This window comes from Sorex fumeus, unplaced genomic scaffold, assembly GCF_029834395.1.
Source record: "Sorex fumeus unplaced genomic scaffold, SorFum_2.1 ptg000024l, whole genome shotgun sequence".
Taxonomy (NCBI): Eukaryota; Metazoa; Chordata; class Mammalia; order Eulipotyphla; family Soricidae; genus Sorex; species Sorex fumeus.
In genome coordinates, this window is record NW_026606081.1 from 4,016,292 (window position 1) to 4,028,908 (window position 12,617).

The 12,617-nt window shown below is 36.2% G+C and overlaps 1 protein-coding gene across 7 annotated transcripts in view; it reads right to left on the bottom strand.

The window, feature by feature from the left end:
• The window catches only part of SORBS2 (sorbin and SH3 domain containing 2), a 220,478-nt gene that overhangs the window by 76,772 nt on the left and 131,089 nt on the right, over positions 1-12,617 (bottom strand). For 3 of the 7 annotated variants that reach the window (XM_056114283.1, XM_056114284.1, XM_056114285.1), the window contains exons 4-7: positions 8,817-8,909; positions 5,744-5,770; positions 5,130-5,254; positions 3,774-4,403 (exon numbers count right to left, since the gene is read on the bottom strand). In XM_056114283.1, coding sequence (XP_055970258.1) covers positions 3,774-4,403; positions 5,130-5,254; positions 5,744-5,770; positions 8,817-8,909 — 875 coding nt within the window. The remainder of the gene's footprint in view (positions 1-3,773; positions 4,404-5,129; positions 5,255-5,743; positions 5,771-8,816; positions 8,910-12,617) is intronic. The other 4 variants (XM_056114286.1, XM_056114287.1, XM_056114288.1 and 1 more) reach the window with 3 other exon arrangements.

A 12,617-nucleotide genomic window follows, 5' to 3' on the forward strand; every position in this document is an offset into this window, starting at 1 on the left:
GCTTTGTAGACATGTTGCTGTATACAGATATTGAAAATCTAAATGCCAGCCTAGTGTGATAATAGCAATCCAATATGCATGCCAGGCAAATGTTTGATAAAAAAGAATGATTGCACCTGGAGGGAACTGTAGAAGTCATAGGCTTTTGCATAGCAATCAAAATCAAAAGAAAATGAGCACTGTGGCACTGAGCACTGTAGTACTGTCCTCCCATTGTTCATTGATTTGCTTGAGCGAGCACCAGTAACATCTCCATTGTGAGACTTGTTACTGTTTTTGGCATATCGAATATGCCATGGGGAGCTTGTCAGGCTCTGCCGTGCAGGTGATATATTCTTGGTAGCTTGCCAGGCTCTCCGAGAGGGACAGGGGAATCGAACGCGGGTTGGCCGCATGCAAGGCAAACACCCTAACTGCTTGCTATAGACACATCAAAATGTAACTCTAGTCACCAACCTCTAGGCCAGTGGTTTGTTGACTAAGAGTCTGTGGAAGGTAGATGTGTAAAGATGTGAGCTTGGTATGGATTTGAGGTGTGGCAAGAGGAAATTGTTTGGTAGATCAGTCCTAGGATGAGGAAAGTGATGCAAAATTAAATGCAGAGGCAAGAAGTCAATTATCAAGATAAAAATTTTAATGTGTTCTTAGGTAAAAAAAATGATGTAAATAGAATGAACATGAATAAAATTATACAAAGTTTAAATAATGGCCTGGGCCATGCCAAGCCATATTAAAGAAAAAGGCAAAAATTGTATCCTTAATTTTTTAACGAAAGCAAATATTTTTAAAATCTGTTTTTTCCTGATTTCATTTCCAGTTGAGAAACTAGCCATGCTTTGATCATCTCCCATAGGCCCTGTGATAATCTTAAATAATAAAGTAATCAAACTTAAAATTACATCATTTTAAATATACCTACAGCTCAACTTTTCAGTATTTTAAAATTAAATATCAAGCGAAGGGACTTGATGTATTTTGTTCTCTACTTCTTAATAAAAAACCATTGGAGTTATCAGTTAAAAGTGAATGACTAAATAATGAATCTGGCTGAAAACCTTATGATGGGTACTAACTTAGGATGGATTTTATTGCACAATTACCTATAGCATTGTTAAGATTTCACACTTATAATACATTTTGTCAACCTAAAAATTTTATGGAAAATATAGTCAATCTGTACTTGCCAGCTTTTCTTAATTCTGTGGTAACTGACCTTCTCTTCATCCAGACCCACGAGAGGGGGAGAAGAGAAGTGCCTAAACTGGTATTAGAAATCTCTAAGCAGGTGATTGCTTCACTTGCCACACAGATTGTTGAAGGAGCAAAGAGGGAATAATGGGGCTGAGGTATGTCAAGCCTATGATAACTGGACATCTCAGTCCGATTCCTGTGTACACTACAACCTCAGGTGAAGAGAACTGGAACCAGAGAATGTAGAAATCCACTGGCATTATCTAACTAAAGGGTAGAAAGTAAGAGAGACAGAACCAAGTAACGAGAGACCAGAAAGTAAGAGAGGCAGATGGGCTGACTCTCAGAGCAACAGGAAATGGATGGCCCGTACGAGTGAAGAGAGCCTCGCTCAGAGTTCTTCCACCTTTTCACACCTGTGGAGTGTCAGCTCTCCTGCTCTCCAGTCCACTAACTGGCAAGTATAATCATGGTAGTAGACCGTGGTGTTCAATCTTCCACCTGCCAGCGGTGGAAGACCATCAGAGCTCCCCACACTTATCTGGCACACTGCCCTCTTTTCAGAAAAATATCACGCAGTGGCCCCCTCTTACTCCAAATATCCCTTTTACAAGTGAATAGCCCCACAATTGCACCCATGCATTCCAATGACACGTGATTGCCCTATACTAGAAATATCAACAAATCCTTTTACCAAAGACCTTAACTATATAATTCTGATTCAAGACTAGGAGAAAAGTGATCAAAATGTTTACATAGAATTGGACATGTGGATGAAGCGTAGTGTCTACATTGGGAATATAAACCCTCCCACTGTATTCTGTGGTATACTCAGGGCATAGATCAGGAATATGACTTTGAATCTGAGATGGTATTATGTTTAAGATCATTACCAGAGGGTGGAGTTCAAGAATCAGTTTAGGTCAGAAAAGAAAGACAATGGAAACTACTGATTGAGTTATGAATCTAGAATCAGGAAGATTTGAGCAATGTCCCTTGGCCTTTGGTTTTGGGGCCACACCCAACAGTGCTCAGGACTTACTCTTGGCTCTGGAAAAATTAGGGGACAATAAGGGGTGCTGGGGAAAGCACCTTACCCCCTATTCTATCTCTCCAGGCCCAGTTACTGGTATTTTAATACTCTCCTACTGCTATTGCTGCTAGTATTAAATATCTTTAATTAATGGCTACCAGTTATTTATACTAGGTCTTTTTTGTTCTAAGTAATTTATTTCTATTATTTCCCTAATCCTACAGCAATTTATGGATTGAGGATGAAATAGTATTCTCATTTATTTTTATGGTTCTCACTCAGGGAATTTAAGCCAGTTGCCTCATTCCAGAACCCAAGATGGAGTTTAGATTGAAATCTATTTTATCCTTAAAGCTTATGGATAACCTACAATCATTTAGTGGTGAAGCTGAGAAGAGAAATTATATTTCTCTTAAAAAAAAAACCAGGTAGGGGCTGGAGCGATAGCACAGCGGGTAGGGCGTTTGCCTTGCACGTGGCCCGACCCGGGTTCGATTCCCAGCATCCCATGTGGTCCCCCGAGCATGGCCAGGAGTAATTTCTGAGTGCATGAACCAGGAGTAGCCCCTGTGCATTACTGGGTGTGACCCAAAAAGCAAAAAAACAAAACAAATAAAACAACAAGTAATATATGTCAGTAGAATGTTGCCATGAGAGATTTTACATGTAAATAAATAGTTACTCCCTAGCAGCCTAGGTATTAAAGGCTAATAAATATGCTTTCTGAAGTGATAAATTAAAAAAGAAATAGAAATTGATCAAGTTTCAGTGAAAAATGATCTACAAAGCTACAAAGGAGTAAATGCTTGAAAGAAGGCGAAAGTTTCCTGTGAGAATAAATTATAATCAGCAATTCTCTCTCTCTCTCTCTCTCTCTCTCTCTCTCTCTCTCTCTCTCTCTCTCTGTCTCTTTGCTTTTTTTGAGGGGGACAAGGTTGGCCTACAAAACACTAGTCAGGAGTTTCATAGGCCTCTCCCAGTGATAACTGGCACCTACCTGGACAGGCAGTTCAGTATCTGGGCCCAGTAATGTGATGTGCTCAGACGTGGAGGGGCTAGGGATCACCAGAAATACTCTGGTGCTACACAGGGGACCATATGGGGCCCAGATTCAAACTTGGGGCCTTCCATGCTCATCAGCATTCAACCCAGATCACCTCCCAGGCCCTTCATCAATTATTTTAAGATATTTTGTAAATGCAAATAAAGGAGGTGCACATGAAAAAAATGTGTCTATAAAACTTAAAAATGCCCTTAACACTAAAGTGGTTGATCGCTTAAAGTGACATTGACCACTGATGATTTTCAACGTAAAGAGCTTAAAGGAAGAAACATGACTTACAGATCAAAGAGATTCATCTAAGTTTAAAATGCAGAACACCTAGGAATGTCTAGATGGATTTATAGGTTTTATGTCGGAAGAGGTTTCTTTCTCCTTTCCCTTTCAGCCTGAAGGCTAGCAAAGCATTAGTTTACGTAAGAAGCATGGACTTCAGTGTTAGGAGGTCTAAAGTCCACCTGAGAGAAGAAACTGGCAAAGATAAGGTACCACAGGACAGTCTGAGGACTGGGCCACAGCAGCTGCAGGGTTTTGCTCCTCTTGCTGAAGCGGTATCTTTGTAGTCACTGGAGAAAGTTCAGGTTTCTTGTTTTCAGGATCCTGGCCTGAAAGGGGAGCTATCTGGATGGAAAGGGATGCTTTGTGTACCTCTGGCTCTGGATTAGCAGCTGGTGAGCAAGGCCTTTTGGGAAATGGTGGTACTTCATCTGCTTTGGAAACTAATGAGGCATTAAGGGGGTTGCTAGTTCCTGGTTCTTGGTTATGGATTAGTTTCAAGGTAGAAACCTTCCGAGTCTGAGAATCTTGCGTGTAGTCCTCTTGGAGCAATGGGGAAGTCGTGTCAGCATTTGGTGAGGGACCTGCACTGGATGTAGCTGGTGGTGAATTAGTGATTTTTTGTGTATATGACACAGTTGTGTTAGATTCTTCAGAATACACGATTGTCTGGTTGGTATCTTCCTTAGAATACATAGCTTCCTGAAGAGTTTTATTAGCAATGTCCTCTAGACAGGAAGGAATTTGTGTGTTGGTTAATAGTGAACCTAAAAGATCAATCTTTGTGGGATCAGTTCTCAATGGGCTACCCAGGCTCTCTTTTCTGGGTGGTGGAAAGGGGGCCTGGGTTGGCAAAAGCAATCAGAGGAAGAAATCACATTGAAAGAGAAACAGAGAGAAAGTCAACATTAGTAACTAAAGAAACAGTTCTATCCTTAAATAAGGCAGAACCATTATCACACCTTGTAGTATGCTATGCATTTTGCAAGCTAGATTGGATAATCACATTTACTCCATTTATAATGCACTTTAATTTATCATCAATGGTTGCCCTTGGATACTACAGACCTTGATCTATCTATCTATCTATCTATCTAATATATTTATATAGGATATATTGTATATATAATATTCAATAAAACAGTTACTCTGTGTCATAATTTTAGCAATATCTCTAAGACAGTTTCTTTAGCTAATATTAAGACTAGTTGTATAACATATTTATTGACTAGATATAATTACTGCTGACTTACAATTTTGCAATCCAAATCATGAGTTGAAGTTCTTTTTGCAAGAATTCTAAAATACTCTAAACCTTATATAAAAAACTTGCCTATTTTTATAAACAAACTCAGAAAAAGGGAAAAACCAAATATCTGTTTTAAACTTAAAACTTATCTCACAAGATGAAAATACTAATCTGGCAAGTAACTCAAATACAAAAAACACAATACAAGTCAAACACATCAAAATATGCACCTGACTAGAAAAAAAAAGTAGCACGTTTGTGAAGTAATGACCTAATAACTCTGCTTTAAAATAGCACAGTACATGAGCGCAGAGGATTACCTGTGTTGGTGATTTTTTTTCTTGCAGGTTTGGTCGAACACTTCTAAAACCTTTTGCTGCAAGAGAGGAATATGTAGCATCTCCATTCAGTGTGTCTTGATTTCGATCATTGTAAGATCTCCAAGCTTTTATTAAAGGAAAACAAATCGGATACAAAAATATCTACATTCATTTGTAACGTTTTAATTTTATTCTATTTTATTATTATTATTATTATTATTATTATTATTATTATTATTATTTGGGGTCTCTCAAGCACTGCTTTGGAGGCCCAGAAGCCCCTGCAAAGATCCTGTGCCAATTGCGAAGTAGTTCAATGTGAGGCCTTGAGGATGTAGTGAGACTTGGGCACTTCTCTGCCATGCCAGGAATCTAATAGGGCTTCCTGCATATAATGAGTATGCTTTAACCCCAGAATACTTCACACCCACTTATAATGTTTTTAAATAAAATTGATTTTGTTTCCAAAACTGAAGTCTTGATTCTAGAAATTTAATAGGAACAGCCATATGCAATTTCAGTTTACAGTGAGATAAAACATTACAGTTATGCATGTTTTTTTTTAGAGACTCACAGTAAATGTAGAGGTTATTTCAGAATAACTTTTTTTGTACCTGAGTCTGGTGAATGTGAATCACGCCCTGAAAGAAAAAAAATTAAAATCAATAGTAGGGTAAAAGAAATGAACAATAAAGTAAAAAAGATTTGGCAAAGAGCCACAAGCATTTTTTGGCAAATATTGTCTCAGTTTTAAAACTCCGGATAAGTAAAACATGCTCATGGGAGACTTGAAAATGAATTTTTACTTAAGAAATCAATCAAATATCTATATAATTAACATACATAAATGTCTATATATGTCAAGTACCAATATTTTTCTTCTATAATATGGAAGTCACATAATTTTAATTCTATTATTGCCCAAATTTTTAAATATCAAGTTAAAGGATCAAAAATGACTGCTTCTGTCAGTATTAAATCAAACCACCAGATTTTTTTTTCTATTTCCTTTTGTTATTGTTCATCTGTAAGTATTGTGTTACAAAGGATCAACATTTTGTAATTTGAATGCTTTTTTTACTTTCATAAAGTATAAATATGTTATATACTGTGTGATCACTTCATTTTCTAAACTTTGACTTTTCCTTTTATTGATACTTAAAAGTCATTTTATATTCAAATATGGGAGTTGTCATAACTTACTGCTAATAACCTGCAGAATATAAACTTCAGTATTATAAATTGCTCTTGATAATACAGTTGGAAACTGGATTAGAGACCTATTTGCTATCAGTTTTGTTAGAATTACACATTTAGAATCTTCTGTAACTAACATCATTTGCTCAACTTCATCTGGAATCATAAGGTTTTAACTTAGGAAAGGAGCTTAGTATAGCCATAATGAAACCTGCTGGCCAGTGTTTGGATTCCTTCTACATATTTCCTGGGTTTCATCATTAAGTTATTGTTATTTCAATGATTAATATAACTAATAGTTTATGTCACATATAATGCTTAAGGAATAGTTAAATCTAATAGTTAAATCCTGAAATCTAAACACATGACTTTGGGATTGACAAAATTAATTTAAAAAATGCCAAATTCCATATTAAATATTTGATACTGATTATTTTCTGAACCAATGAAAGAGAAATAAATGTGAACCTAATCATTTTAGCTCAGATAAATCAGAAAAAACTTACAAACCTTCCAGTTCAGTGACAAAAGTTCTAAATCAGCGCACTGAACCTTATCTTCGGTGGATTAAAAATCGGAGTAATGAAACAGGTGCTATACAATAAGCGTAGCTTTGAAGAGTTATACATAAAATACACTCTATTTTTGAATCTAGATTTGATGGAGGTAGAAATGACTGAAATTCTTACTTAAATCAGAGGTATCCAAATTTATTTGACCTACTGATTCAGGCTTTCCTGACTCAAGATTGGCCTGAATATCTTTAAAGTTTCCTTCCAACTTAATAATTCTTGTATTATGATTTTTATGTAGCCATGCTTGTGGAATCTATTACCTTCCCATCTTTGCTTAGATCTTATTTAAATTCTTTTTTAAGGTACAGATGTATATATGCACATATTATATAGAAATTATAAACTATACATCACTTAAAAATTAGTATAATTGAGTTTCTTGCAACTCCTTTCTTTAGAGTTCAAGTGCTTTGCAAAAATCAGTTTAAACATTATTGATTAAATTCAAGTCAACAAATTAAAAACCAGCTGTGTTTCTAAACACCGTAATAATGTAATTTCATCTATCTTATTCATTTTCCCTTATTTAATTCTGACAAATTCTCTTGATCTTGGGAAATGATTACATTCTCAGACAGAAAGAATGTTTGTCAAATTATTTTTTTTTAAGAATGGAAAATTGTGACACAGGAATAAAGTTTTCTCTGACTATAAAAAGGAACCTGTTTTTTTTTTCTCCGTGGCCTGATTATCACAGAATCACTTATTGGTTTGATCTTGATTATCAAAGTGTTTTTATACTAAGAGATAAATACTCTGCAGCAAAGTTTGCATTAAAAAAATCCCATATGATATCACCTGGTTTTTATTAGTAACTATCAAATGCATCTTCATATATAATACTGACATTGAAATTCATTTGTAGGTTTGTACAGGTGATGGACAGGAGTGTGCTTCTCTGAAAGGAAGTTTGCTCTTTGCCCCTGACGAGGTTAGGTAATTTAGGAGTGAGTGATATTAAAACCAGCAACACCTTGAGTATTGAACTACTAAGGAAGTGTGGAAAAGACAGTGATGATTAATGCACAGTAAGAATTAAACTTTAATGCTCCATCCTGTCTTCTGCTTCCACATCTCCAAGTATGAATTTGAAAACAGAATACCAAACTAACCAACAACAATCAAACCATCTCATCCACAAACCACCCAGTCACCAGGATGTTGGTGTCTTTCAGGACTTAGAGATGCTGCAGACGCTGTGCTTACCTGAGTCTTCCAGACCAGAACTTGCCTCTCAGAGGATTTGGTAAACTGTGGCCAGATGTTCATTACAAAAGGTCCACACTTCAGTGGATCCTGAAATAGCATGTGCCCAGCTTTCCAGAATATATTGGTATTTGTGGGTGTTGATATTAATTAGACCAAGATGTTAACGATATAGATAAGAAAGGTCTTTGCAAATTAAATTAAAGGAAGACTTAAGGCTTCTTTGAAGACAAATATTCCAGCATTCTACTTGAAACCTTTAGTGAAGGAGTCAATGATAAAAATCAGGTGTTCTGCAAAGCTGTCTCCCTGACCCACTATGCCCCAATCTCCAGCAGGTTTAGGTAAAGAACAACTAAAGAACATATGAACTATTGTAACTAAATATCGTATTACTTAGTTCATGAGATACAAAAACTGAAATAGCTATTAACACTTGCCATTACTCAAGACATTATTGGCAAGGGTCTGGAGTTTTTAATTAGATTTTAAAAATGTTTTCTCCAAGATATCAGTTTCCTTTGAGCTTTTATTTTTAGAACAGAAACGGTCCAAAGGGATAGGAGCTGTTTTTGAGACAAGAGAAAACAAGAACCTGAGGGGCATTAGGAAGGTAATTACAGCCACTTGAATCATTCCAAACAAGATCAATCCTGAAAAGTCAGAGAGCCATTCAATGGTGATGTGCTGTGAGTTAGTGATATTATACCTGCAGCCAAAAGGTTTGGAGAACTTTGAACTCTCTTCACAGATGTTAATGTTACGGACATGGCAGCACGTTTGCGAGCACACCCACCGCTATCTGGAAGCAAAAAAATGATATAGCAGAGGCCACAGCAAAGAAGAAAGCACATGCAATATCATGCATTTCATGTGGAATGTGCCAAGACATCCATGAGGAAGATGAAATTAGAATTAGTAGCCATGGAGTGCATCTGCAAAGTCCACGCCCACCCCAAACCAAAACCAACAAAAGAAAGTGAAAGAAAAAAAAACTCTGTCTCATAACCAGAGGCTAATTTTTTTAATCAAATATATATACACTTTGTGCATAAGTTTCTGTTTTTTAATGAAAACACATATCAAGCTCAATTTTGCTTATGCCATTTCAATTCAATTCGTATTAAATTTATTAGCTGTGTAGTGTTTAGAGTTAGAGATACCCTGTATTTCAGGATTAATGGCTGTGGTATCTTATACTTTTATATCATCTCTTAGGATTTACTTATTCTTGCTATTATGATTCCTGATGATAGCTTTAAACATACACTTACCATAGGATGAACAAAGACCATTATTGGAATTCTATGCTTTTTCATAGCTACTAATAGTTAGGAAGATAAGTGCCCTGAGTGAAGTCGAGGCAATCTTGATATATAAATTATTGAAAAAACTATGTTTTAAAATTACTTTACCTTGTTTTCATACTTGGGATAATATGTATATAATCAATGTATTTAAAATTAGGCAAATTATAGCACAAAGGAAAATATTTGAAAACGCATCAGCTGTTTTAAAGTGCTATGACAAATATAAAGTATCATGACTTCTAAAATTGGAAGGTTAATGATCCATAAATGAAAATGTCCCAATTCCACTCCCACATTCTTTTGTCATATGGCAGATGCAGTAAATAGTTCTGCTTATTTCCTTGGATCCAAAATGACTTTAACTTTTAAAGCTATAGCAAGTAGAACCATCAATATGACATCAGTATTATTATATCTTTCCATGTGTTTTTTTCTTTATATCCAAAGGAAGATGTCCACCTTATTGGATCCAAGGGAATATAAGAATATAAGAATGCTTTAGAAGTATTAGAATTTATCGTTGATAAAATCACAAGCAGTGAGGTCAGTTGAACTGAAAGTTCACGGAGAGACTCTCGCCATTATTTAAACATATGTTGAAGAGGACAATTTCTTAACATGGACAATAACTAAAACAGAAAAATGACTTAAAGCAACATTAAGTTGATGAGGAACTTAATCAAAATTTTAAAAAACATAATTAATGACCAAACACAGAAAGACAAAAATGGTAGAGATGTAGGACTGAAGTTCTCTTCTAAAAGAAGCACCAGTAGGATTTTACACAATAGTGCAGTCCATATACAACAATGCAGAGCATATTTGCATATATACAGGGGTATTTCTGATAAAATGGAGGTGATGTTATTTTGCTACTACTGTTTTCAGGTTTGGGTAACAAAATCTGGCAGGGCTTAAAGGACCATATGGTGCCAGGGATAAAACCCAGGGCTTCACACATATCAAACATGTGCTCTATATCCCGGGATCAGTAATATTACTGAAAATATGGCAGGCATGAGCTATCAAAGACCTAGAAAAGGTTATAGAATCAAGTGAAAACTAAAGACTCTCTTATGAGACTCTTTTCTAGTTCTTTAAAAATTTTAACATCTGAAAACCAGAAGGAACAAAATGAGAAATTTTCAGGATGAGAATATCTAGGGTCATATGGGTTAATTAATCCATGGTTCCCAAATCGTATGCTGAAATGTCCCAGGCCACCCCAGTGAATTAACAAGGTGTTCCTGGCCATACTTTACATTTCTGAAAAAAACACAGTGCTATCTATAGATGCAGCATAAACCTCTACCCTGAGGCAATTTCCAGTTTCAACATGGTAGGCTGTGATCTCTGGAAAGCTGTATTGTGTGTGTGTTTGTGTGTGTGTGTGTGTGTAGATTTGTATTGTTTATTTGTTGTTGTTTGGGTGAGAGCTGTGATAAAAAGCAAGTATCTTGTGAAAATCATTTAATCATTTTGGACAAAAAAGAGTGGAAAAGTACAACCTAATTCTAAAGTCCGAGAGGTTAACAAGCATACTTCTATTAGTAGTTGTGGTCAAAAAGAATAAAATAAAGTGAGTTTTTAAATTATGTGGGTATTACTTTGTCAAATTGCTTTCAAGTTCACAGAAGTCAAGTTGCTGCACTGTCTTTATCAAACGCTTGATAAAGAACTGAATTTGAGAAGTTGAGGCACTTGTGACACGGTTTTATTCTTTTGGCTTTTTTGGTTGGTTTGGTTTGAGGCCACACCTGAGTGTGCTCAGACTTTTCTCCTGTCTCTGTGCCCAGGCATCACTCATGATGGTACTCAGGAGACAATATGTGTGTGATGCACTGTGTGTGAGGCAAGTGCCCACTCTTTTATCTCTTTTATCTCTCTGCCCCTAATTTGAAATTTTAAATAATGGTTCCAGTCACTTCCAATGGGTTGTTATGCCTGTTTGACTATCATATTTTATATGGCACACTTAAGTGCATGACTTCACGTGCATCAACACAAGAACGATGCAAATGACCATTCTGCACCCGTATGATGAGAGATGCTGCATGCTGCAATGCTGGTAATTCTTAGCTCAGTACCCTAGAAAGCTAAATGAATTTATGATTTTCTCTGCTTACTTTGCTGCTCAGGATGAGAAGATGAATAAATTCACCATGCAAATATATGGTATATCTAGTATGATCAAAGATTATTTTTCTGTCCTAGTTTCAAATAAGAAAATCAGCATTCCACTCAATGGAGGATAGTATGGAATTATTTCAACTGAAGTCTTTGAGAAAATGCCTGTGAGTACCCCGAAACACAGCTGCCTCACTTGACATGCTGCTGAGTGACTTGGCGTTTCCCTTCTCTTAGGTCAGCTGTGAGCTCTTAATTCTATTTTCTTTCTCCAATCTAATTTTTTCTCAGTAACATTTCTTCTTCTTTCATTTCCCAGACCTAATTGTCCAACATCTTCAATTGTTCAAATAAAACTGCTTGGCATTTCCTATAACTTCTCTTGATTTCTAAGCATCCCTTAAGGATTGTATTTTTAATATCTTTATCTTGTCTATTAAGCTACAAATCCCCTCCCTCTTTCAGCTGGATACACCCTCAGGGACCAGCTGAAACCCCAGGGATTTCCTGGGTTATTAAAGCAAATTTCTCAGGCCAGAGTGATAGTACAGCAGGTAGCATAGTTTGGATCCCCAGCATCCCATATGGTTCTCCGAGCACCAACAGACATAGTTTCTGAGTACAGAGCTAGGAGTAACCCCTGAGCATTGCTGGGTGTGACCCCCAAACAAACAAATAAAAATAAATAAACAAAGCAAGTTTCTGCAGCCACAGCATCATGGACAGTGGGACATGTTTCTCGTTTGATCGAAGGCTTAGATACTGGTTTTTCACCAGTAAGTGTTAATTCTCTCGGGTGGCCTTTTGATATCTAGAGTCCGCACAGCTCTGTAGTGAGAAATATATTTGATGTGAGAAATATAAACACATACTGATGTGAGAAAATATCTTGGACTATACTTTCTCCTTTGTTTATGGGTGACTGTCAAAACTTTACAGTGATCATTTGTAGACAGGAAATGGAGTTTTCTTTAAGACACAAGTTACAAAATGTTCTAGAGAAAGTCGTTTCCCCCAAATACATATTAATACTTAATATAAAAAATTCCAGGGTCTGTGAGGCTAGAGTGCTA